This window comes from Haliotis asinina, chromosome 10, assembly GCF_037392515.1.
Source record: "Haliotis asinina isolate JCU_RB_2024 chromosome 10, JCU_Hal_asi_v2, whole genome shotgun sequence".
In the NCBI taxonomy this organism is placed as follows: domain Eukaryota; kingdom Metazoa; phylum Mollusca; class Gastropoda; order Lepetellida; family Haliotidae; genus Haliotis; species Haliotis asinina.
This window is the reverse complement of record NC_090289.1, coordinates 5,912,905-5,936,440: the sequence shown is the minus strand read 5'-3', so window position 1 is coordinate 5,936,440 and position 23,536 is coordinate 5,912,905. Positions and strand designations below refer to the sequence as shown.

Below are 23,536 nucleotides of genomic sequence, written 5' to 3'. Positions count from 1 at the left end.
AAGAGACACATGACTGTAAATGAAAGTTACATTCAACTCTTATCTCATGAAGACATTTATTGTTTGGAACATTAAGGAATTTTTAGTGTAAGATTCCAGAAGGCCGCATTTCATGAACACTGGATATAATATACTTAATTCATTTTCATGAATTCCTTTCCAATAAATGCATAATGGTGGTATTTCTTACTAAGTCGGACTCGTATCTGGAATTTAAGGTGGCAGCTGGCTACAGTATTTGGAGAAAGACTATTTGTTTTAAAAATATGATTCATTTTTTAGGTTATCAGTTTCATGAAATTAGAAATATGGCAAGCTATACATCTCTTCGCTAAGTGTTTGGGTTGTTTCTTTCAGAGCAGGAACATGCATTTCATCCATCAGTCCTCATGATCATTCCAGGCTCTGAAGAAATTTTCAAAACATAGTCGTCCTTTACACTTTACTTCACAGGACACTCATATTGTATCAAAGGACACATAAAACCAATAATTAGGGGTCCCCTGGACACTTATGTTTATGACTCAAAATAAAACCTGGTATGCTGGCATTATCTTTTCCCAAAGCATTAAATTTTTCTAATAAAAAACCCTGAGAATTAAAGCCACTTTCATCCTCTTTAGGACACTGCTGTTAGTGAAATACAATGTACAAGTCACTTGTAACAAGTGTGATAAATAATAACACTTAAGAGAAAGAGTCATCAGAAGATGACATATCCCCCTGGCCCCCACATATTTGAAAGGACATATCATCTGACAGTTACTTATTGTGTTTTTAGACCAAATCTGAATTGTTCCCATGGAATTCATGAAAAATATATATGCCATATATCTGTAATCAAAAAAGTCACCATTTCAAGATCTGTCTCATCTATCTGCCAAGATCTTTTGAAAGATATGAAACGGTTTTCGAGTTGTGCCCCGGAAACGAAGTCAGCAACGTGTTCATGGCACCAAGAAAATAATACATCATAAAAACCTGTAAATAGCTAAAGGCACCACTTTGGGGTCTGCCACACATATCTACTGAGTAACACTGACAGATATTAAGAAGTTTTTGAGTTCTGCTCCGGAAACAGAACATACCTCTCACTTTTGAGAGTATGTCTGAAACATTTCCACGGAAACCGATAGAACAATAAATCACAAAAGCCTGTAAGTAGCAAAAGGCACCACTTTAGGTTCTGATTGATATATCTACCAAGTTTTGCAGAAAAAATACTGAACGGTTTTTTAATTCTGCTCCGGAACAAATCCCACCCCACCATAAGACTAACACTAAAATGTTCCATGGAAAGACAAAAAAAATTATAAATGCCAAAAGTCAGTAAAATGCAAAAGGCTGATTACTATATCTATCAAGTTTGGTCTAAAAATATTGAACGGTTTCTGAGTTATGCTCCAGAAACAAAATTATTATGGACGGACGGACGGACGGACGGACAGACAGATGGACGGACAGACGGACAGACAGACGGACCGACGAGGCTTCGACTATATCCCCCCGCATTACATGCCGGGGGGATAAAAAGCATATTAATTGTAAGAGGAAGATGTATGAGGAAATCACTGACTGACACTGACTCCAATTTTGGAACTTAAGATAAGATAAAACTTTGTTGTCCATACATTTTCATTGCACTAATACTGATGACTTATACTGATATTTGATTCAGATGTGCTGGTCTTGAATTGCTTAGATAAATCCCTCGGTTACACCAGACTTAATCAAACCTTATCATGCTTATGAGCTGCTTTATCATATCATGCATGAAGAACAAACTCAAATAAACCTGTTGCCTCAGCTAGCTTTGCCCCTGAAAAGTCAGTATGTCAATACACACTTGTACAATATGTCTCCAGACACTGTACAAGGCTGCAGTGATTCTGCAAAGTATCCCAGCATATAGATGTATCACAAATCATGAGGTCTTCAATAAGCACAAGACAATACATGTATCTAGGTTCTGGTACTTTACAGATACACAAAGCAGAAAAGTGGACATAGCATGGTATGGCACTGCTGAAAGGACATTCAACATCATACATGTAATTTTACTTTACAGTTTACTTATTACGTTAATAGCTTAGATTAAAAGTGATTTTCAGTTATGAAGATATTTTTTTTATCAGCGTCAGATGGTTTAAGTTCTGCAAACTCTTTGCGTAGAAACAAAATTTGGAAATACCAGTATGTATCATGACTGGAACTCCCTCTTTAGAGACCTCGCTATTTTAGAAAACAATTGTTCATTAACATGCAGGACTAAAAGTTATGAAAAGTCACTCTAACAACAGGATGATAGTAGATGTCTTCCTCAAGGTAACTAAATGCCCTGACGTAGAGATTAAACAGCCAATATGTCAACAGTTCTGTTGTTTCTAATTCATCATGTATGAGTGTAAAGTCATCATGCATAAATGTGATACCTTCACTCTGTTCATCCATGATTCAATTTCTCAAATCAGTGAATGTAGTTAAACGTCATTTTTAGCAATATTCCAGCAACATCACAGTGGAAGACACCAAAAATGGGCTTCACACATTGTACACATGTGAGGAATCAAACCAGGGTATTTGGCATGATGACCATTGCTCTGCCCACTAGACTACTCCACCACCCTGATTCCCAAACCAAATCAATATGACTTCATACAGCAAGAATACCATGGCCAGGATATCAACACACTGAAGCCAAACACTGTGATAATTAACTGGCTTTGGTCATATTTTTAATGAAATAAAGTTTGTGGATTTTTCTGAAAGAAATATTTACAAATTGCTCATAGTTAGATTGTTTGGACCAGAAGCAAGTGTTTACCAATGCCTGGATTACATGAATGCAGAACATGTGATGACCAACCTAGTCTTGCCTCACAATCACTGACCCACATTATTTTCCCATCTGCTCTTCCTTTTCTGCAATGCTAAAATCCTAAATGAATCAAGTCTAAATTTCCTCAAAATCTCGCATCTCACAAAGACTCCTTTGTTCATTTCTATCAATTGACGATATTGTTTTTCATCAGTTATTTATGAGTGTACACATTTCAATAAATGAAATGTTGAGTGTTATTGAGTGAGTGAGTGAGTGAGTGACTGAGTTAAGTTTTATGCCGCACTCAGCAATATTCCAGTTATATGGCAGTGGTCTATAAATAATCAAGTCTGGACCACACAATCCAGTGATCTACAGCATGAGCATCGATCTGCACAACTGGGAACCGATGACATGTGTCAAGCGGGCCTGACCACCCGATCCCATTAGTTGCCTCTTACGACATGCATAGTCGCCTTTTATAGCAAGCATGGGTTGCTGAAGGCCTATTTTACCCCGGACCTTCACAGTTTAAATCTTATTGAGAAAATATCACAAAATGTGAAAACCTCATTCCATTTGCTGACTGACCTTTCATGTCTAAAGCTATATTGACACATACCATATACAAGTAGTTGTATGTTTACATCATTGTGCAAAAACACTATGAAAATCATGAATTAGACCCTCCTGTTCTGTTTCCTATCTAAAGGAAAAATGTACATGATACACAGATACATCATAATTAAACATCCACAATGTGAGCATTTGAGAAAAGACCTCTCTCAGACTCTCACTGAATAAGGTGAGTGGTGCAAGAAATCTGTCATAGAACTATGTTTTGTTGCCAGTCACCTGGGTGTGGACCCGACAAACAGTAAAGACGGTAGTGTGTGTTCGCTTAATTACTCTGTCAGTATCAGAATGGACCCAGCTTTATTACGCTCGCGTTGGGTTTTTCATGAGCTGGTAATCAAAACCTCTTTGTTTCGATGATTGGCCCAATAGTGCAGACGTCAAGTTCAACGTATAGAGAACATGCGAGCAAAGATGTTTAGCTGTGCAAACTAGTACATACGGTTTCTTGTGGCATGTTAAACGGTGTGTCAAGTGACACACGAAAATGTCAAATTATCTATTATTTACTTACAGCAACGCTTTTCGTATGGACCGCCAAACTAAGGCTGTTTCCTTGCTTACCACTTCCGGTACCGGAAACCAGTCTAATATATTGTTCGGATTGTATTAACCAGTCCATACCATTAGTGTTGGGCGATGATCACGATATCATACTCCCACTGGTGTTGTAAAGGTTACTCTTATGTGATACTACGCTGCCATGTCTATTCCAGATACCCTTTCCTTCTACCTGAGGCAAAACATTGTTATATTATGTCTGACAATTTCCCCGTCAACCCATCCTGTTAAACACTTCTAAAATACAATTCTTCCAATAACGGTCACATTCTAGATATATATTTGCGGAAAATCATATATACTTACTTTTTAATACTTTATTGCGCCATTTCTCGTAATCTTTAGGAGTAACATAATCACATGTATACACAAATAAATTATGCCAATATCATTCCACAACCCCGTAAACCACTTTGACCTCTTCCCAGCAATGTTTGTCCATATTTTAGTCTAAATGTTCCATAAATATAATTTCTGCAAATAAACAAAGTGATTCGTGGCCAGTGATTCTGCTTCCACAAACAAAACTTACTTCTAAATTCAGTATTTCTATGGATTGTACCGATTACTTCATTAATTCAAATCTGATATTCTTCATTTTTGTAGCAACTTAAAATTGAATACCACTGGGCTTTTGTTTATAACCGTGTATGTGGTTATCTCCCAAGACACTGATTTCATCCCATAAAGTCACCTCGGAGAGATAGAGAGTACTGCTCCGCAAGTGAAACTTGTCTTGTAGTTTAGAATCAATAAAATGCATCTACACAATGATAAGCTTTTGTTGTATCATCTGACTCTTGACTCAAACTGAAAAGGGAAAGGTGCGCATGAGAATCAGCAAATTGTGTTGGATATTTTTACAGTTTTGTCAGTTTACTCTGTCTGTGGTATCTATGTAAGATGGGCATTGTCACAGCAGGCATGAACTTGATGAAACCAATGAATGTTTGGTTGTATAATTTCAAGACAGGAGTGTTAACATTCAAAAATCACGAGTTTTGCAGAAACATCTGTTGTGCTCTCACATGTACACAACATGAACTTGAACATTTCCAGATACATGAATCTGTACTCTTCCAGAGAACTGTTTCTACCTCCTGTGTGTCAGTACAAACCGGTTTACTGTGAAACTAATACTGCCAATACTGTCTCTCAATATATATATATTTGATAGAAACAAACAGTTCCTTTTAAACGGAAAGGTCGGTTCAGAACCAGAGGAAATCTAGGCTTCCTTCGTTTGGGATATTAACACTGCTGAAAGGAAACGTCATATTAATTTATTCCGAACTGGCCCGGTTTTGCCCGGTTTTAGAGGGGGGAAATGCGAAACTAAACAGATGTGGTAATATTAAAATAACATCAGTATTTGCGTTATAAGGCTAGAGATACTATATAAAACATAGTAGAAATATGTGATGCTTACAGTTTAGTCTTCAATCGCGAACTATTATGTTTTTTACGTAACTAACCCTGGCTCTACTCCGCTGTTGTCATTAATGTTGTGAGCGAGAACTTCGATCAATCGTGTGTACGCGTGCATAAATTTCGCAGTAAGACTGAAAATATGGTGTGTGGCGGATTTACGTGCTCGAAAAATGCACTAGCGGCATTAAATGTTCTTTATATAGTAAGTATCCAAATCTTATTTTGTTACGTTTGATAGACAAGAGGCAACTGCGATGTGGATGTGTGGCGGTTTTCACGTTGCTGTTTCGCCATTTAACAAGCATACAGCATGTGATCGTTTGTAACCGATGATTAATATTCTGGCACTGGAATCACCTGCTGGGGGATTCTGTGTGACGTGGCTGTTGTACATTTAACCACACTCAATTTTCAGATGCATCATTATCATCACATGTATGTAATGCGTTATTAAATCATAATTTAAAAGTATTATTTACCTGATGAATGACCGGCTTGAATACGAATTATTGACCAAAAAAAACCACTTAGATGTTTCGTTAATGAAAAGATCACTAAAGCTCATATGACATGACATTAAATATTATGATCAACTATCTGTGATAGATGATACCATTGGAGATATGTTCAACAATTGTAACGTTCACTAATTGATAATAATGGTCATAATATGAGGTTGTGCAGTGGCTGAGTTTGCCTACTGTTTTCGTTATCTGTGTCCAAAATTGAACTGGACAGATCTTTAAACTATAAGACCTCTCTTAATGAAACCTCCAACCTTAATACAATTAACCTTTTGTTTAACATTGATCACAGACATGTTCAGGTGTGACTGTGATCCATCAAAACTCAGTCAACACTATATCCTGCCCAACCACTACTCTGGATGCAGTATTTCTTTGCTATATTCACTTGTGACGTAAGAATGTCAATCAATTGATCTTAATAATTTTACTTTTTAAAATTTCCACTTAAATGAAACATCCTATTCATTCCAGGCCATTTAGCATGTTTAAGCCATATGTTGCATTGTGTTTCAAAGTTAAATGTAATGCAGACAGTGCAGTTCTGAAAATAATGTCAAAGAGACAGGGGCTGTCACCTAAAATAATGGGTAAAAATAGTGACAGATTGTTATGAAAGTTCCATGATCATGAAATAATACTCAACAAGAGATACACTTTTTCATTCATGTTGTGAAACGTCTTTGAGTGGCATTTTAGAAATTCAGAAGTACAATACTGACTTCCCAGCATGATAATGGATCTGTTTCAAAATGTCAGTCTCACAAAAGAAGAAAAAGGTTTATTCATTTGTATCAGTAACGTCTGTGCTCATATTGTGAAATCCAAATTATTTTGGCAGTGCATGGTACAAGTCAAAGTGAGGTAAATTTTATTGCTGTGAGATATTGTCTTTCTGACCTTGCTTAAAAGAACTGAAGTTATATTATAGAAACCCTGTTTTGATAATATAAGACTAATAAGAGCATAGTTTAAACCACAGGGACTGTGATCAGGTAGTGATGGTACATTAGAAAAACAATAAGACTTAGCTGCTAAAGAATACAGTTATAATTAAATGCTCCCTCCCTAAAAGACCAGTGAGAAACCCAAAGATAGATTTTGAACTTCTCCATTTCCAACTTACTCTTTGTGAAGGGAATTATCAACAAGTGGCATAGTCTTTTAGTATACCCAGATTCCTATCATACTCTTGAAAAACAAACATTGCTGTTACAATACCCCAAAATTCACAGATGTTAGAAAATGGTTGACATAGTCTTTACACACACCCAATCCTGTAAAACACTTTGCAAGCAAGAAATGAAACTATGACAACATAATGTTTTCAAATTTATCTTACCAAATTAGCAACTGTTAAGCAACAGTTTTCCTAGCAAATTTGTCAATTATTGACAAGCTCAGTATATGAATTGTGGACACCTGTTTAGACATAAATACAACAGGAAGTTGAAGCCTTTGTATGCAGACAAAAAGCTAAACTTTTAAATTCGTTGTAAAGATCATTCCTACATGACAAGTGACCTGGTTTGGTCACTAGCAACCCATGTTGACTAAGGTATGTATGGCCCTCGAGATATCAGCAATCATTGTCAACCTTGGTGCACACGTGTCAAAGTTCATGTAATGAAATGACCAACAATCATCAACCTGAAAACAAGTCTATATTATTTATTCTGGTGACTGTGGGCAAGGAAACAACTATTGCAATAGCAATAGTCTCTTGCAACATACTATTACAATAGTGATAGCCTATTGCAACCAACTATTTTTAAAGTGTTTTTTGTCTCTCCTTGAAATGTCTCATATGAAGTCATTTGTCCAATGAATGTTTAGTTTATGTGAAAAAAAATAAGCTGATTTAGTTTCAGTCTCTTTAGATAACTGACAAGAACTTGCAACCGAGATAAAGTTTATGGCGACAGATAATTATAAATCACAGTGAATGAATCTGGTATCTCCCATATTTTGCAATTATAAACACAGCCAGGGATGGAGTGTAGCCTAGTGGTTGAAGCATTGGTTTTAATTCCCACATGGGTATAATATGTGAAGCCTATTTCTGATGTCCCCTGCCTTAATATTGCTGGAGTATTGCTAAAAGCAGCATAAACCATACTCAATCACACTTACATTACAGCCTTAATGAATTACCTGTATATTCTAAAGAGCTGTTGCATGAAAGAACTCGCTTTAACATATTCAGAGGCTCTTTGACTGTGAGTGTGAAAAATTAGAGGCAGTCACTTCACCTAAGCTCAAATCGAACAAGAAGCATATGTAATGTTTTTTATCTTTGTTTCTCCCTACTAATCTTGTTGACAATTGATTGTCTGTTCAAATTAAATAAAAATCATGTAAAATGTTAAAAATCACCTTTATGTCCGAGGTTAGAAATATAATGGAGTCCAGAAGCATGTTTCAATAGTCCTTGGAGTTTAGTGATTTGGCTATAAGGTGATATTAGTTGTATTTACTTCAATAATGATCATTCTTAATATTTGCTATAATTAACATTTGCTTCTTTTATTTCAGCTCATCTCCTTCATCCTAATTGGTGTAGCTGCTTATGGGCGTGTGGTTGCCATAGTTACAAGCCTCACTTTGGTGGGTAGCTTGATAACATGTGGGGTTGTGCTTTTCTTCATATCACTGATTGGTCTCATCGGAGCTGTCAAACATCACCAAGTTATGCTGTTTTTTGTATCCTTAGCAACTGATATTTCCATGGGAATGAGTAGACAATATTCAATTTGTATTGTAAGATTTGTCCACAAGTGAAGATGTTGGAGAGGGGACCTATGATCATGGTTTGCTCACTTACTCACCAGAGATGATTAGTCCCATTTTACTTTGTCATTGGTGGGTTATATGATGTCCATTTGCTTAAGTCATTGTTCATGCTGTCATCTTCTGCTTCAGCACATAGGCATTTATGCCCCATGTGTGAATATGTGTCAACTGATATTACTAAATATTTTCATGTTTTAAATCAAGGTCTGTGAAGCACACTGCAGAGTAACACCGGCTATACTCATATGGAGATCGTGATGGTCAAACAGATCAACGTAGGCATTTTACTTGAAGCATGTGCAAGTGAAGTCATGATTAATGAGTGGGAGGGATATACCATTGACGGGTCTCGTAATAGCCACTGGTGGCTGCTGAAATTCGAACTAATCTGGACAAGGCAGAAACTGAGCTAACACTGTCTGTTATCTCCCTTGCTGCTGGAACATGCATTACACCATAATCATTCTCACTCATGCACACAGTAATGCATAGAAAGGGCTGATACATCAGAGACTATAGTCAGTGTTCCAACCTTAACAGTTTCCAGTACATGATCATTCTGTTTGTGCTGTTTTTGATCCAGTTTGCCCTAGCCTGTGCTTGTCTTGCTGTAAACACAGAGCAGAAAGAGAACATAGCCAAACAGGGCTGGATGATGGCCAGTGCCAGCACACGGGAAGATGTCCAGAGAAATTTCAACTGCTGTGGTTATAATGATCAACAGCTGAATTCCACGGACCGTCTAGGCTACCCGCCTTGCAAGACTGTAAGTTTGATTGTCAGAACTGCTTAAGAAGTTTTTTTTAAAAACTGTTATCGATGTGAAAATTGGGTTATCAATACTGCCTCATTGAAACATGTTTTTTGTCAAATGTTCAGATTGTCATAAGGTATTCCAACAACACATGTCATATTTGGGATTTCACTTTCTTAGTAAAGTAAAATTCTAGTACTTTTTTTGTCCACCCGGCATGTAATGCCGGGGGATATAACCGACGCCTCATCTGTCCGTCCGTCCGTCCGTAATCATTTTGTTTCCGGAGCATAACTCAGAAACCTCAATATTTTTAGACCAAACTGGATAGATATAGTAATCTCAGCCTATGGTCGTGCCTTTTGCTATTTACAGATTTTTTGCGTTTATATTATTTTTGTCTTTCCATGGAACATTTTGGTGTTAATCTTATGGTGGGGTGGGCTTCGTTTCCAGAGCAGAAGTCAAAAACCGTTCAATATGTTTCTGCAAAACTTGGTAGATATATCAGTCAGAAGTTGAGGTGGTGCCTTTTGCTGTGTACAGGTTTTGGTGATTTATTATTTGCTCAGTTTCCATGGAAACGGTTTTGACTTACTCTCAAAAGTGAGAGGTGTGTTTTGTTGCCGGAGCAGAACTCAAAAACTTCATAATATCTGTTGGTAAAACTTGGCAGATATGTGTTGCAGACCCCAAAGTGGTGCTTTTTGCTATATGTAGGTTTTTGTGATTTACTTTTTTCTCAGTTTCCATGGGAACGTTTGGGACTTAGTCTCAAAAGTGGTGCCTTTTGCTATTTACAATGTTTTGGCATTTTTATTTTTCCTGGTTTCCATGGAAACAATTCTGACTTAGTCTCAAAATGGAGGGATAGGCTTCATTTCCAGAGCACAACTAGAAAACCATTTCACATCTTTCAACAGATCTTGGCAGATATATGAGACAGATCTTGAAGTGTTGTCTCTTGCTGTTTACAGATATATGGCATTTATATTTTTCATGACTTCCATGGAAACAATTCACACTTACTAAGAAAACATCAAGAAACTGTCAGCTGATTTGTCCATTCAAATATGCAGGGGCCGGGGGGGATATGTCATCTTCTGATGACTCTTGTTCTATTTGCAGCTTCATACTGGTGTTATCCTCTGCTGCAAGTTTAGCGCTAAGTAGGGGTTGTAGTATTAGGGTCTATCAGTATGCACATACAAACAAATTTTGGACTGTCTTCAGAACCATTGCCTAGATTCTTTTATATTTGGTACCTAGGTTCATCACAATATATGGAAGGTCCCATCCAGGTTTGGTGCCCTTGATCATGATTTCAAGGTTGCTAGGGGTCTATATGTTTTGCTCTTGTCAGCGAGATATCTCAAGAACTGGATTTTCTTCATATTCAGCACCAAGCTTTATATAGGGAAGGCACAGGGCCCAGTTGATTTTGGTGACCTTGCTTGTAATGTTAATCTGCATCTTATGCTTGTCAGCAAGATACCTCAAGAACCATTCTCTGGATTTTCTTCATATTATCAAGCTTCATCCATCAAAGGTGCAGCGTCCAGTTACTTTTTGGTGACCTTCACTTAATTTTCAAGGTCACAGCAACACTGAAGATTTTCAGTATGTTAACCTGCACTTTAACATGGTCTGCATGTTCAAATTATGTCACCATAGTGACAATGCTTGTTGCTATTTGCATTGACCACTGGTGTATGCAGCAGCTGTATTTGTAGGTTATTCATCTGTAGTGGGAACTTTGCTGACTGTCACATTACTTACTGTCCTGTATTGGTACAGTCTGGCAGTGATATGAGTGGTCTTCAGTACTGAGATCCACAGCACAAGGCATTGGAGTGAAGGTTCATTTTACATGTTGGACATGGAATGCCCTGAACGATGGAGGCCTTTGTTATCATTTGTTAAAACTGACACCAACCTTTATATCTGTCATTTTAATGACAGACCTATTTCAGAAGCAAACTGGAAACTAAACTCTCTAGATTCAAACTCATTCAAATCAAGACATGTCATATACAGCTCCTGTGTGACCATTCACATTTCCCGTGTATAAAGGGCTCAGCCAGTGATCAATAATCAAAGCAAATATGTGTCACTATGGTGAAAAAAGATTCTTGTCTGTGTCACCACTTCTTAACACATGGCTTTTGTCTTCTTACAGAGCGCATGCTGCAGCAGTCCAGAACATTCTGATGCCTTCTGTTGCACAGGGAAGACGAGTAACTCTAGCACGCCTTGTCCCTGTGAAACCTGTTTTGTCAAGCTTCAGAATGAAATATACTCTGCCTTCACTATGACTGGAGGAGTGGGCTTGTTTTTCAGCTTTACAGAGGTAAGCTTTGAGCACTGGTGATGGTTTTAGGTGCTGCCTTCAGTTGTGGGTTTTCATATCAAACTCTGCCTCAGTTTCCCAAGGCAAGGGAGATAACTGGCTAATCACCTGGCCAAACTAGGTTTGAATTATAGGGTGATATTTTAGCTGGACTAACAAGTATATGCATAGTCCAATCAAAATTGTGTTGCTAAATTCATGAAAAGCTAGCCAACTACCATGGAGATCAGCAGAGCATATGCACCTTCACATATTCCTAGTCTTTTTGTGGTTTTTATTACTAATTATGTTAAAGATCTTGAATACCATTCAGATTGTTTTGAATGGGGTCCACCGGTATTGGTGTAACCAAATGCAAGTTATATGAATTTTGAGTCTGACTTGTCAGTTGGTCAGTTGATGTGATGCAATGAGTAAGCTCAGCGTTGTTCAGCAAAGCTGAAAACATCTGTTTGTTATCTCCCTTGCCTCTGAAAGATGAAGTCAACCTGGTTACTGTCTGGTGCTCAGTTCAAGTCAAGGTTTAGATGTGACAATGAGTGATGTGAGTGAAACTCCTGTATTGTGTGTTTACATGAGTGCTGTTCTTTCTTGTGTTTAGCATGTATAGTGTGCACTGAGTATAATGCACAAACCCATGTTTTGTAGAAGTTTGGGGAAAACCTTCTTACGTTGTGGGCAGTCATCCATTCACCATTCATTGCATCATTTTACGTGAACAGATAAGAGATAACAAACTTGTTCCTTGAAAATGTTAAATTTGTGACAAAATATCTCTCGACTTTGAGTTACTATTACATTACAAAGAAATTTAGTATATGTGCAAGAGTTGTCCTGTATACAAAACATTAAGATTACTATCTGTAATTGTCTCATAAGTTGGAAACAGCAGTACATTAGGCTTAACAGCAATATTAGTGCAATTACTTGGGGAGAAAATGCATCTGAAACTATTAACTTTGCATGTTTATTGTTTAGGGGCATTGTAAATGTGTCGTACTGCTCAAATATCAAACTAATGAATAGTACAAATAAAACCAGTGCAATCTGATTCATAGCTTCATGAAATGTCAATTGTTCTGAAGAAATCAGTGAAGGTGTGTATGTCTGAAAAGAGTGCAAGTCTGATATCCATTCAAGTCTCATTGTGTTCAACTTACTATATAGAATTCCCAGTTGTATTGAACTCATCTTCTGATCCCTTCAATTTCCTAATATGTGCATCTTCACTTATGCATGGATCTGTCAAATCAGATGAATCAAATCATTGGAGTTTTTAACTGTTTTGGGAGTACCAGAAATCCAAATTTAGCATAAAGTTCATTGAATATTCATGCAGTTCAAAACAAAAAATAGAATTCAATCACCCACACTCTTCAAAAACTTCTTCTAATTTCAAACACAATTACCAGACCGGACTGTGATTATCACAATTGCATCAAAGGTAAGAGACTTCAGATGATGTCTTATGTCCAAACCTGTTCAGTTAATCTATTATTATAGGGATGACTTGACAAATGGCTCTTGCTATCTGCTTTGGTATTGATAATGTTATATGAAACAGCAGTAACCTCTCATAACATGCTGCTGGTTCATTTTTTGAAAATACTTTTTGATGGTTGCCATAAACCATGGATGACTTTATTCATAACTATTACTTATCTGAACACCTCCCTACTCATACTAAAATATACTAACAAACATCTCTCACAGAGATAGTATTGTAAGACAAGGTGCTCTCAAGGGTACAACAAGAACTATGCTGACAACAGTGCTCCAGATTGCTCCAGTGAGGATTGCAAGCCTATTTGCAATCCTCACTCTAAATCACCCTCACTTGATGTATTTTTTTCAATAAAACTATTTTTTAATAATTTGAAAGAATGTTAGGGGAAAATATCCCTGTGAGTCTTTTCAACTTGTTGACATGTCATTACAGATATTTCCTCTTTCTGACTGCATCCAGGTATCATGTGTACACATTTACTGCAGTGTTCAACATCCTGCTTACAGTAACCTAATTGCTGCAGCAGAACACCAACATACAGTATTCAAAACCTACCTAAACAGCAAAGATGGAAGAAAGCACATTAGTTTACAAAACTGAAGAAACACGAACCAAGGAATGAAATGTAGATTAAACAGGTTATCAATAACTTTAATAATAATATGTGAATAAATATGTGGTAGTTAAAAAGGTTGATCAGGAACCCTTTGACAGCTGAACTTATCATGCGGACTCTATCTTAATTATTGCATTGTAAATCCTTACCCAGGCCTGGTGGTGTAGGGGATTCTGGGTGAGGGCCCCAGCAACATATGCTTGTCCTAAGGGGCGACTGAATGAATAGGGAGGCTGGAGTCAGTGACTTAGTTGAAAACAAGGTGTACCAGGAATTCCTGTATTTAGGCCCATGCAAAATTTAGCCCATGGGCTAAAATTCAAAATTTCTTTTCGTATTCAAGCTCATGAGCTTCAGAGTGATGTCCCTTTCCAAACAGACTTTTCCCTGAGTAGTGTCACTGTCCGCAGATATCAGTCAGTCACTACTGTCATGATGTACTTCCCATCAAAAGTTTAGACTCAGTAGTGTAAATATTGCAACTTACATAAGGAAGTTGTTCTAAACTAAATTTTTGCAAACTATCCCATACTGTTTAAAGGCACTGTTTGCACATGAACTGATAAATTGTAAAACAAATTCGTAATGTTGGAAAGATTTTATCATGAGTTCAGTAACTGATCAAAATCAGATCAAATTGGGAAATTACTCATAAAATTGTACACCCAAACATAGGTGTTCACAAGCATGTTATTTGTACATGCTTTTCAGCAATTTGATTCTTGATCCTCAAGCAATTCATCTGCATGAAGTTTGCCGTAGGTTCAGTGGAGAAATCCATCTTCATTGTAACCGTGTGTTGTATGTATAACATGTTAAGTGGGTCTAAACGTTTCATGAAGCGTAGTCTGAAGGTAATGTCTTGCATCATATAGACTGTTAACTTCATCATTCATGTTCAGTAATGAAATGCTCATTGAACATTTTCACAGCTTTGAACTCTGAAAACAGCATGTGAATTTATAGACCAGTTTCCTGATTAAGGAGTTTTTAAAAATCCTGATTCTTTCACTTTTTATCAAAATTCTGCGCATTTCCAAATTTAAGCCCTATAGTATGTTACACTAGAAGAGTCATTTTCCAATAGTTAAACCCTTTGCTTGAATACGGGAATTCCTGGTAGTACCCTTGTGGCAACAGATGATGCAATATGTCAGTCACAGAATTGTCTGACTATATTATTTGTCTGATGCAGACTGCTACCATGTAGCTGGAATATCGCTGACAGTGGCGTTAAACATCAAACAAACAAGAAACATCCTAATACTAACATATACTAACAAAGTAGTCTGCTTTGCCTCATTTTCAGATTCTTGGCGTATGGATCACAGTGCGATATCGCAATCAGAAAGATCCTCGAGCTAACCCTAGCGCCTTTCTGTAACCTAGTTTTAGAGGCTAGACTGATTTAAATGGTAATGGTATGCCCCTTCGTGACAGCATGTTACTGTAGGTGCTGGGCTTGCTTCCTGTTCCTGTTCCAGATATGTGCACCTTCTCTCAGTCACCTTTTCTATATCTGTTTGTTGCCCTAAAGGCTAAAGGTAAATGTTGTGATTTAATTTCAGGTTTTTCAGATTAAGTTCAAAAGAAAATATGATTTGTTTGTTTGTTTAAATCAGATTGAGATTCGCAAGGATGTTTTTTGTACATGGTTGATAAGGAAATCACATGGCTACTTTTGTAGTACTTATCAGTCTTGTAATACAATAATTTACAAAGAGAAATTGGTACAAGGACAAAGCAATGTCCTGTGTTTTGTATACTTGGGCTGGGAGATATCTGTTTGTTTGCAGTGTGCTTCTGTAATATAACTTGGGAGTGGTGGGGTACCATTTGCTTGTCATGCTGAAGACACAACCTAAGTTTCAAATATTTGTTAAGCCCATTTCTGGCGTATGCTGCCACGATATTGCTAAAAGCAGCATAAACTCTCTCTCACTATATTTTAATTCAAATGAGTTTTGGCAAAAGCAGAAATTAGTAGTTTTCCTTGCATATACTAGGTTGCTATGACAAAAACTGGCTTGGATTAATGAAACTAGGTCCAGTATTTCTTAAAAGTTGAGGAACAGTGGGTCAACAATGCAGTTTTTGGCGATTTTCAAAGCTTACAAGATAGTATTAGAATTGGGTTTAATTTTAAAATAGCATTTTGCAAGATCTTGTATATTATGAAAAGAACATTACACAGGTTTCTTATCATGAAGTTTGATTTCATAGAAAATAATTTGGGTCAGTTGTTTGAACAGTTTGTATACTTTGTGATGGATGCTAGGAATTGATTCTCTTACTTTGTGCAGATTACCTTTTTGTGATCTATTATTAGGAAGATCTTTCATGTCATACTTGGCATTGCAAATACATAGAGTGGTGAAATTGTATTCTTTTCATATCTCAGTGGAATCATGAACCTGATGAGAGAAGATTGGGAATACTAGACTTAAACCATGCTGTATGTCTTCATTATATTTGTAAGGAAGTATATAGATGTATCATCTGTATTTTGAGCTGATTTGTTATGTGGTAAAAGACAGAAGATGGTCCTGCACCAAGTGTAGAATGGACCAGATGACATCATTAAGAAAACACAAGCAGAGCAAGGACTACTTGTGAGTTTGGGTCCTGCTTTTTAGCCTGGTTCAAATTCTTGGAGTTGGAAATTAAACAAAATGAAATTATACACAGGACATCCAACAGAACTTTGATCAAATCATGAAATGCCCTGCTGCCATGTGTCTAAAGTGCAGTAAGTTTGGGTGTGTTGATTGACCCACGTTTGGATTATGGTGCACACTATACAATACATGTATATGTAATCCAGTGTGTGTTAGGTGAGGCTTACAACTGGACAGACTGGAATATTACTATGGGGAGAATTAAACATTGTTTTCACTCACTTTGGCAACAGAACAATCTGTTTCTGTTGGGGTGGCAGGTACTTACAGTATTGGACTCTAGTCAGTTGTCTGATATACACTAACGATTGCTTCTTCTGCTAGGATCTGACTAACATGTAATCACTCAACTATTTTTCATTGCTTGCCATCAAGTTGCCATACTTTTTAAGTTTCTAATATAGGGTAGATCTTACGTAAATATTTATTTTGATGTGTTATTTTGCTTTGAATATTTAACCCTTCTCACTGATTTTAAAGCTAACTACCAAAATCCATTCAAAACAATCCTATTCTGTTCTTATCCTTCAGCAATGGTTTGGTTTGAGTAATGTGATCAGCATAAATATGCATGTAGTGAAAGCCATTATGTATTACATATAGCCATGTCAATATTGTTCAGTTTGTTTTTTCTGTTTATTCTATCATGTTTGTTTCTGCTTTGTTTTCCTCTTCATTGTACACATAATCAATGGTAATCAATATTTCGCTGGTATGTATGCATGTTTTTTTCCACGAATACATTGGACCAAGATACTGTGATACTGTCTATAACTCATGTTAATCTCTTTCTAGTGCATGAAGTTTGTATAAACTTGCCTTCTCCTGACATTGAAAGAATGTGAAGAGCAAATATTACAAAGCTATGATAGTTTCATGTTTCAAATCATATGTTGAGTGGGAAACAATGTTGGGTTATGTAAATTAAGTCTTTGTTGGAGCCTTGCTGTTGCGTAATATACTGGATAAATGTCATGACACAGTGACACATTGGCCAAATGTATTCACAGGTGGTGGAAAAATGGTGTGTATACTTACCCAGCCAAGTATTGACGATGCATCATTCATTCAGACAGATATAGTGAAAAGTTTATCTGTGTTTCCATCTATCTGTTGTAATTCTTCTTTTTTCATCTTTACAATGAAAATATGTTTGTAATATTTTGTCACAAAACTTTGTATGTGCCTGTCTCATAGCAAATGTGTGCATCTGCTAACTTAGATTTGTTAGAATTTGTTACTTTTTAGTCATTTTAAGCATTTTCTTTGACACAACTTATCCTTTGACACAGAAGTAAATATACTTCATTCTTAATCAGAACTAAGGATTTATTGAATATGTCTGAAGCCTGACCTTGCTGATAGTGGTATTTCATTACATCATTTTGGTCATGAAGTTTGATGCTCTTTCCAGAATTTTCTCCCAAACGTTTCAGGTGTGTACCATGTTAGCACACAGCCTTGTGTTGTATGATCCCCTGATGACTGGGTAACATCTGTGTATGTGTACCTGTACCTGTTGGGGTCTGGTGTGTGACTTGCCCTCACTGATGCTGTCAGTGTCCTTGCTCCATGTAGTTCAGGGTTTCAAGTTGTGCAGAGACACAAGCCCCACGGGGATCTTCACCATGTAGTCCCTTGTGGTTTCTTTCGTGGGCAAAATGCTGATTATTAGCAGCTCTCGTGTGATCTGTGGGAAGACATGACTTAGCTGCTCATTAAGTCATTGAGTATTTCTAGATGCTCACGTGTCATATGATCAATGTTCTAGACTTAACATCTATTTTTAAAGTGATTGTGAACTGAATTGTGTAATGTACTTAGCTATGGAGATGTACATACTTATGACACTATTCACTATATTAAGTGCTCCTGACTGACTTCTATAAAAGTCTGTAAGTGATTGCAATAGACATCTGGGTGTTTAACTGTGAACCTGACAGTTCATATTTTGTTGTGTTATTGTTTAGATCTGATTATTGTAAACTTTGTAAACACTCCAGTGTTGACGGTAAGGTAACTATGTAGTATCTGGTATTGGATAGTGTTAAAGTTTCCTGGCGGTTTGAACCAAGTCAATACTCAGATTCTACTGCTCGATATCTAACATCCTCTTCAGCCTGTGTATAGTTCATTCTTCTGTCAATATTACAAATACCTGGAGCTCTTATTACAGTGAACGCAGATGTTTCTTTTGAAAGACTGACATGCATTGAGTACATGCCCATGCTTGTTTTCATTATTTTTTATTGCATTGCAGATATGTAACTATCGCTGGACACTTTCAAAGTAATTCTGCAAGGCTCAGAGTTTGGAATTTAGGAAAATGTGTTTGTTACTAACATTACTACTAATAATAGCCTTTTCCATATGTTCATTTAACATCATCATCACATAACTTGCTGAATATGTAAGATTTTTACACATATACAAAATGGTATCTGATAGTGTTTGGGAGCAGGTGCTGGGCATCAGCTGGTCTGGTTTATGACTTATTAGTCCATAAAATGCTGTGACACTATGCTACTGGCCCAGGTGACACAAACTGAAGGTGAAACTAGATTGAAGAGCACTGGACAAATATCTCCTTTATCAGCATTAGAAAATTAACTGGCTTACTGTCGGAAACCTCATGTTTGTAAAAGAAGGTAAACTTGGTAAGGAAAATATGTATGCGAGTATGTAAGAACTTGTTAGTGAATCCCAGGTGGAATATGTGTTCTTTACCATGCTTGTCAGGTATGCAGGTGAGGACTGCATGGTTATCAGGATGTCAGGATGGGTCATTGTTAGGCTGATGCTTTTAGCCAACTGCGTGCGTGGTCCAGGGGCCAGTTTCACAAAGTGATCGTAGCACTACAGCTGTTGTAAGTCTATGTTAAACTGAATTGGGATCACCGTTTTAGTGAAATGGGGGCCCCAAAATGAATATTTACAGAAAGTTTCGCCGCTGCATAAAGCAGCACTTGCATCACTTGTTAGTAATAGAAACTAAAACACGAGCGATATGATTATTTCTATGATAAGTAGGTTCTCTTTCCAGGATGAAATCTATGTGTCTTTTCACTGACTCCTGTGTGGTTTTTGTTTCAGATTATTGGTGTGTGGCTTGCTATGAGATATCGTAATCAGAAGGACCCCAGAGCCAATCCCAGTGCATTTCTTTAACAGCAACAATCATTAACTAGTTACATTTATGTACATAAGTGTGTATTCTTCATATCTGTACAGTTTAGTTGTTTGACCTGACCTTGACATTGATCAAAGATTGTTGCATACAACGATGCAGTGGTCAACGTTTAGAGTCCAAATGGCTGTTAGACCATGAAAAATTCTCTCTTTAAAATGACCTTGTCTCCATTTTCAAGTTAAGGTCATGGTCAAGAAATTGTTCAATAGGATATATGACTCTTCCAATGCTGTTATGTTCATAGATAAAATTCCCGTTCAAAATTTATCCTGTACAGTGTACTGTATTGTACATCTTCCATTGTTTAGAAAAAAAATGCTGCAACTGATGCATTTGAATGTCATATAAAGGATGTGTCAGCCCTTGGTCTAGGGTAACATGGGTTCCTGAGTCAATGCATTTGAATGTGGTATAAAGGGCGACTCAATCATTTGAGGATGTTACCCTGAGATGATGCATTTGAATATGGGCAGTATAAAGGGTGAATATGGGCGGTATAAACGGTTACTCAACCATTGGAGGTAACCTGGATTTCTAGTTTGATGCATTTGAATGTGGTTTAAAGGATGAGTCAATCCGTGGTCAAGGGTAACATGGATTTCTGATTTGATGCATTTGAATGTGGTATAAAGGGTGACACAATCATTGCAGGAGGGTTATCTGGATTTCCAAGCACATGGTGGACCAGGATTGATCGTCATCAGTAAAATGTGTTCACTTCTATATTAAAGCCTATATGGCAATGTAGGTATGTAAGATCTAGAAACGTGTAGCATTTGTTATGTCTCCATTATTAATATGACTATAAATCTCCACTTTAACCAAGACGATTAATGGTGTATATTTGTTAAAAAACTTACAGTTTGTTGGACTTTTTCATACGAGGTCTCTAATAGTATGAATGTTCAGATTCCTTTCCCAATTCTTTGGTGTACAATGTACATTCCCTGTGTGCAAAGATGGATCTATCAGCAAATCACTGAGTTTCTTTGTATGTATTTTTTCATTCCTGTATCATTACATTGACTCAGTGGTTAAGGTGTTAGCTTGGAGGTCTGATTTGGGTCGGTTGAAAGCCTATATCTGTGTATCATTTGTTTAATCTTACAAATATGAAAAATTGTTGCTTTAAAATATTTTGTCAAAACATGATGCTGCCAGATTTTCTGTGTGGATGGTAAGAAGCCAATTTGAGAAGCCTTGAAACAGTGAATCATACTTATTTTATATATACTCTTCCAAAAAAAGTAGGGGAACCTGAACTTTCAATTTGGATAGGAAGTGCAAACGTTAACAAACATTTCAAGGACAGACACCTATGAACGGACCACCATTTCCCTCTATTACCACCCCTAAACACAACGCATGATATGCACGTGCACATCACAGTAGCCCCATACATGTGCATGGGGTCCCATTCTTAATTTTGATGTTTTTTTCAAGGTTGAGAAATCACTTAGAACATTAATTTTGACACTCATCTTGCATCTGTTTGTTTCTAGTCATTTGTTTTAAAATGAAAATTGTATACATGCAAATTACATGCTATACACCAATCATTTTTCAAATGCGTTTACATTCCAAATAACTATGCTTGTGAGGAAGTGCAAATGGTGATGCACTCTCAAAACATTCAATAATATCATATCAACACTGATTGACTTCGATAAATCTCCTAAATATTTTAATCATAAAAAAAAAAAAAAAAGTTCCCCTACTTTTTTAAGAGTATATTAAATTGTTTATCTTAATTTCAAATTGAGAAGAGGGTGACAAAGAGAAATTATTTATATTTCTGCCAGTATCCATATATCTGTATTCTATAAATATGTTTGTTTTCCTATGTGACAAATGATCATTTACATAGGGGGTAATCTTCCATGATACAAATACTGTGTCACCATGGTTATCCCCATGGCGATGGACATCAGTTTGCAATTCTTGCTTTGTTTGGGGTTTTTGCTTTGCATGACTATAGTGCTGCTTGCTATGAACATGGATAATTCTGTTTTTGTATATTTATGTTACTATTTCTTTTGTTGTGCTTCAATCTGTTTATGTAGAAACTGTAAGTTATTTACCATAAGTATTACATTCTGTCCATAATAATGCTATTTCATATGATATATTGATATAGTGAGTATTGATATATTAGTAATATGACATAATGAAGTGACACGCTTGACATTGTAACACATCCTTGCAGCGGTCACATTTGATGCTTTGTGGTGTTATCTACGTAAGCAGTGTATTACTGTATATATGATAACATGACCAATATTGTGGTTTGGCTAAATTGAAGGTAGAGTGTTTACATAATACTGACAGAATTGTCTATTTACAAGAAAATGACATAGTTTTATATTGGTTAGAACATATATTCATTGATCTGAAATCAGGAGGTACAATGTCTGTTATTTCTTAATATCTTTATTTTGTTTGTTAAATACGTATCTCTTGTGACAGTACTTTCAGGGATTTTATGTTATTTGTAGTGTCTCTGTATATAGCTTTTGTTTAGTTGTGCTTCCAGAAAATCTTTGGGCTTTTTAAAGTAGAGAATATAAGTTCACATGAAGGAGATAGTTCATGTGTATCTTTATTGAAATCATGCCAGTATTGAGGCTATCATTTCCTGATTGGTTCAGTTTGTCAGGTCTGTTTCCAGGTTACAGAGTGTGTTGCAAGTGACATGTTTCTGAATTATTGTCATTGGCGAATGTGTTATACATAGTACATATTTTTGGTAGCCCTCCAAACAGACCAGGAAGAAAAGACTGCCATGATCAGTTAAAAAACCTAGTCAAAATCCATTATGCTGATATCATATGTTACAATTTGAAGATCAGAGATCTTATGTTTTACTTAAGGGTTTAAGTGTTACTTCATTATTTTTCAGAAATAAACAGAATCTGCTACAGAGTTTATAATGTTAGAGTTAGGAGTAACATCAAGCAGAATGGTTGACTGAAAGCAAGTTAGTTATGTAAAAATGTGCCTCTAATTGAACATCTTTGACATGAAATTACTTACTTGGTGATTGAGTAACTTTGTGGACAGACATATATATTTGAATGTTTAATTTCTTCACGGTATTTGTCAGAGTATTATCAACATGAAAAGAACACTCAAAATATGACATGGTGCTTGATGTAGTGGGTAGAGGAAGGAGGTAGGTGAACCCTCGGACACACAACCATACTCAGTACTGTTGCCCAACCATGACACTCTTCTACTTACTTTCTACTTTGGGATGTAGATATTGCTTAATACTTTTGGTGTGAAGGATACTCAAAGCTTTTATATGTGAATTTTCTTCAGTCATACTGAATCAAGTGTCGTTTTCTATACACCATTTGAATATGTTATGGAATACATGGGTATATGTCATACTCCCTGCAGCCTGTTCAGGTGGTGTAGTTTAACACAGGTAATTAGAAACTTTTCAGGTGGAACTACTGTAGCGAAGACTTCAGGAAAGAATGTGAAGATCATTTCAAGCCATCTTCAAAGCATAATAGACACCAGTCAGTTTGCAAGATGTGCAGTTTGGGATATGTTAAGACATATTTGATGTTCTGACATATTGCAATCATAAATTATATCAGTGAAATGGAAGTACATCATTTCTTCATCAGATGCTTGAGAGGGACAAAACTGTAAAATTTTAAGTTC

The 23,536-nt window shown here is 36.5% G+C and overlaps 2 protein-coding genes across 3 annotated transcripts in view; one reads left to right on the top strand and one right to left on the bottom strand.

Moving 5' to 3' along the window:
• LOC137297623 (serine-rich adhesin for platelets-like) overlaps positions 1-4,046 on the bottom strand; it is a 122,592-nt gene extending 118,546 nt beyond the window's left edge. The window contains exon 1 of the mRNA XM_067829497.1: positions 3,972-4,046. The gene's annotated coding sequence lies outside the window, so the exon portion shown is untranslated. The remainder of the gene's footprint in view (positions 1-3,971) is intronic.
• A 1,462-nt stretch (positions 4,047-5,508) lies between these two features.
• Positions 5,509-21,571, top strand: LOC137297791 (tetraspanin-13-like). 2 transcript variants are annotated; one of them, XM_067829741.1, is made up of 6 exons: positions 5,509-5,651; positions 8,509-8,676; positions 9,314-9,532; positions 11,700-11,870; positions 15,303-15,408; positions 19,765-21,571. In XM_067829741.1, exons 1-5 carry the CDS (start codon positions 5,589-5,591, stop codon positions 15,375-15,377), a joined length of 696 nt encoding a protein of 231 aa, XP_067685842.1. In that variant the 5' UTR covers positions 5,509-5,588; the 3' UTR covers positions 15,378-15,408; positions 19,765-21,571. The 2 variants fall into 2 exon arrangements, with proteins under 2 accessions (XP_067685842.1, XP_067685841.1); XM_067829740.1 differs by lacking the exon at positions 15,303-15,408 and having other exon boundaries at positions 19,765-21,569.
• Positions 21,572-23,536: the final 1,965 nt, after the last annotated feature.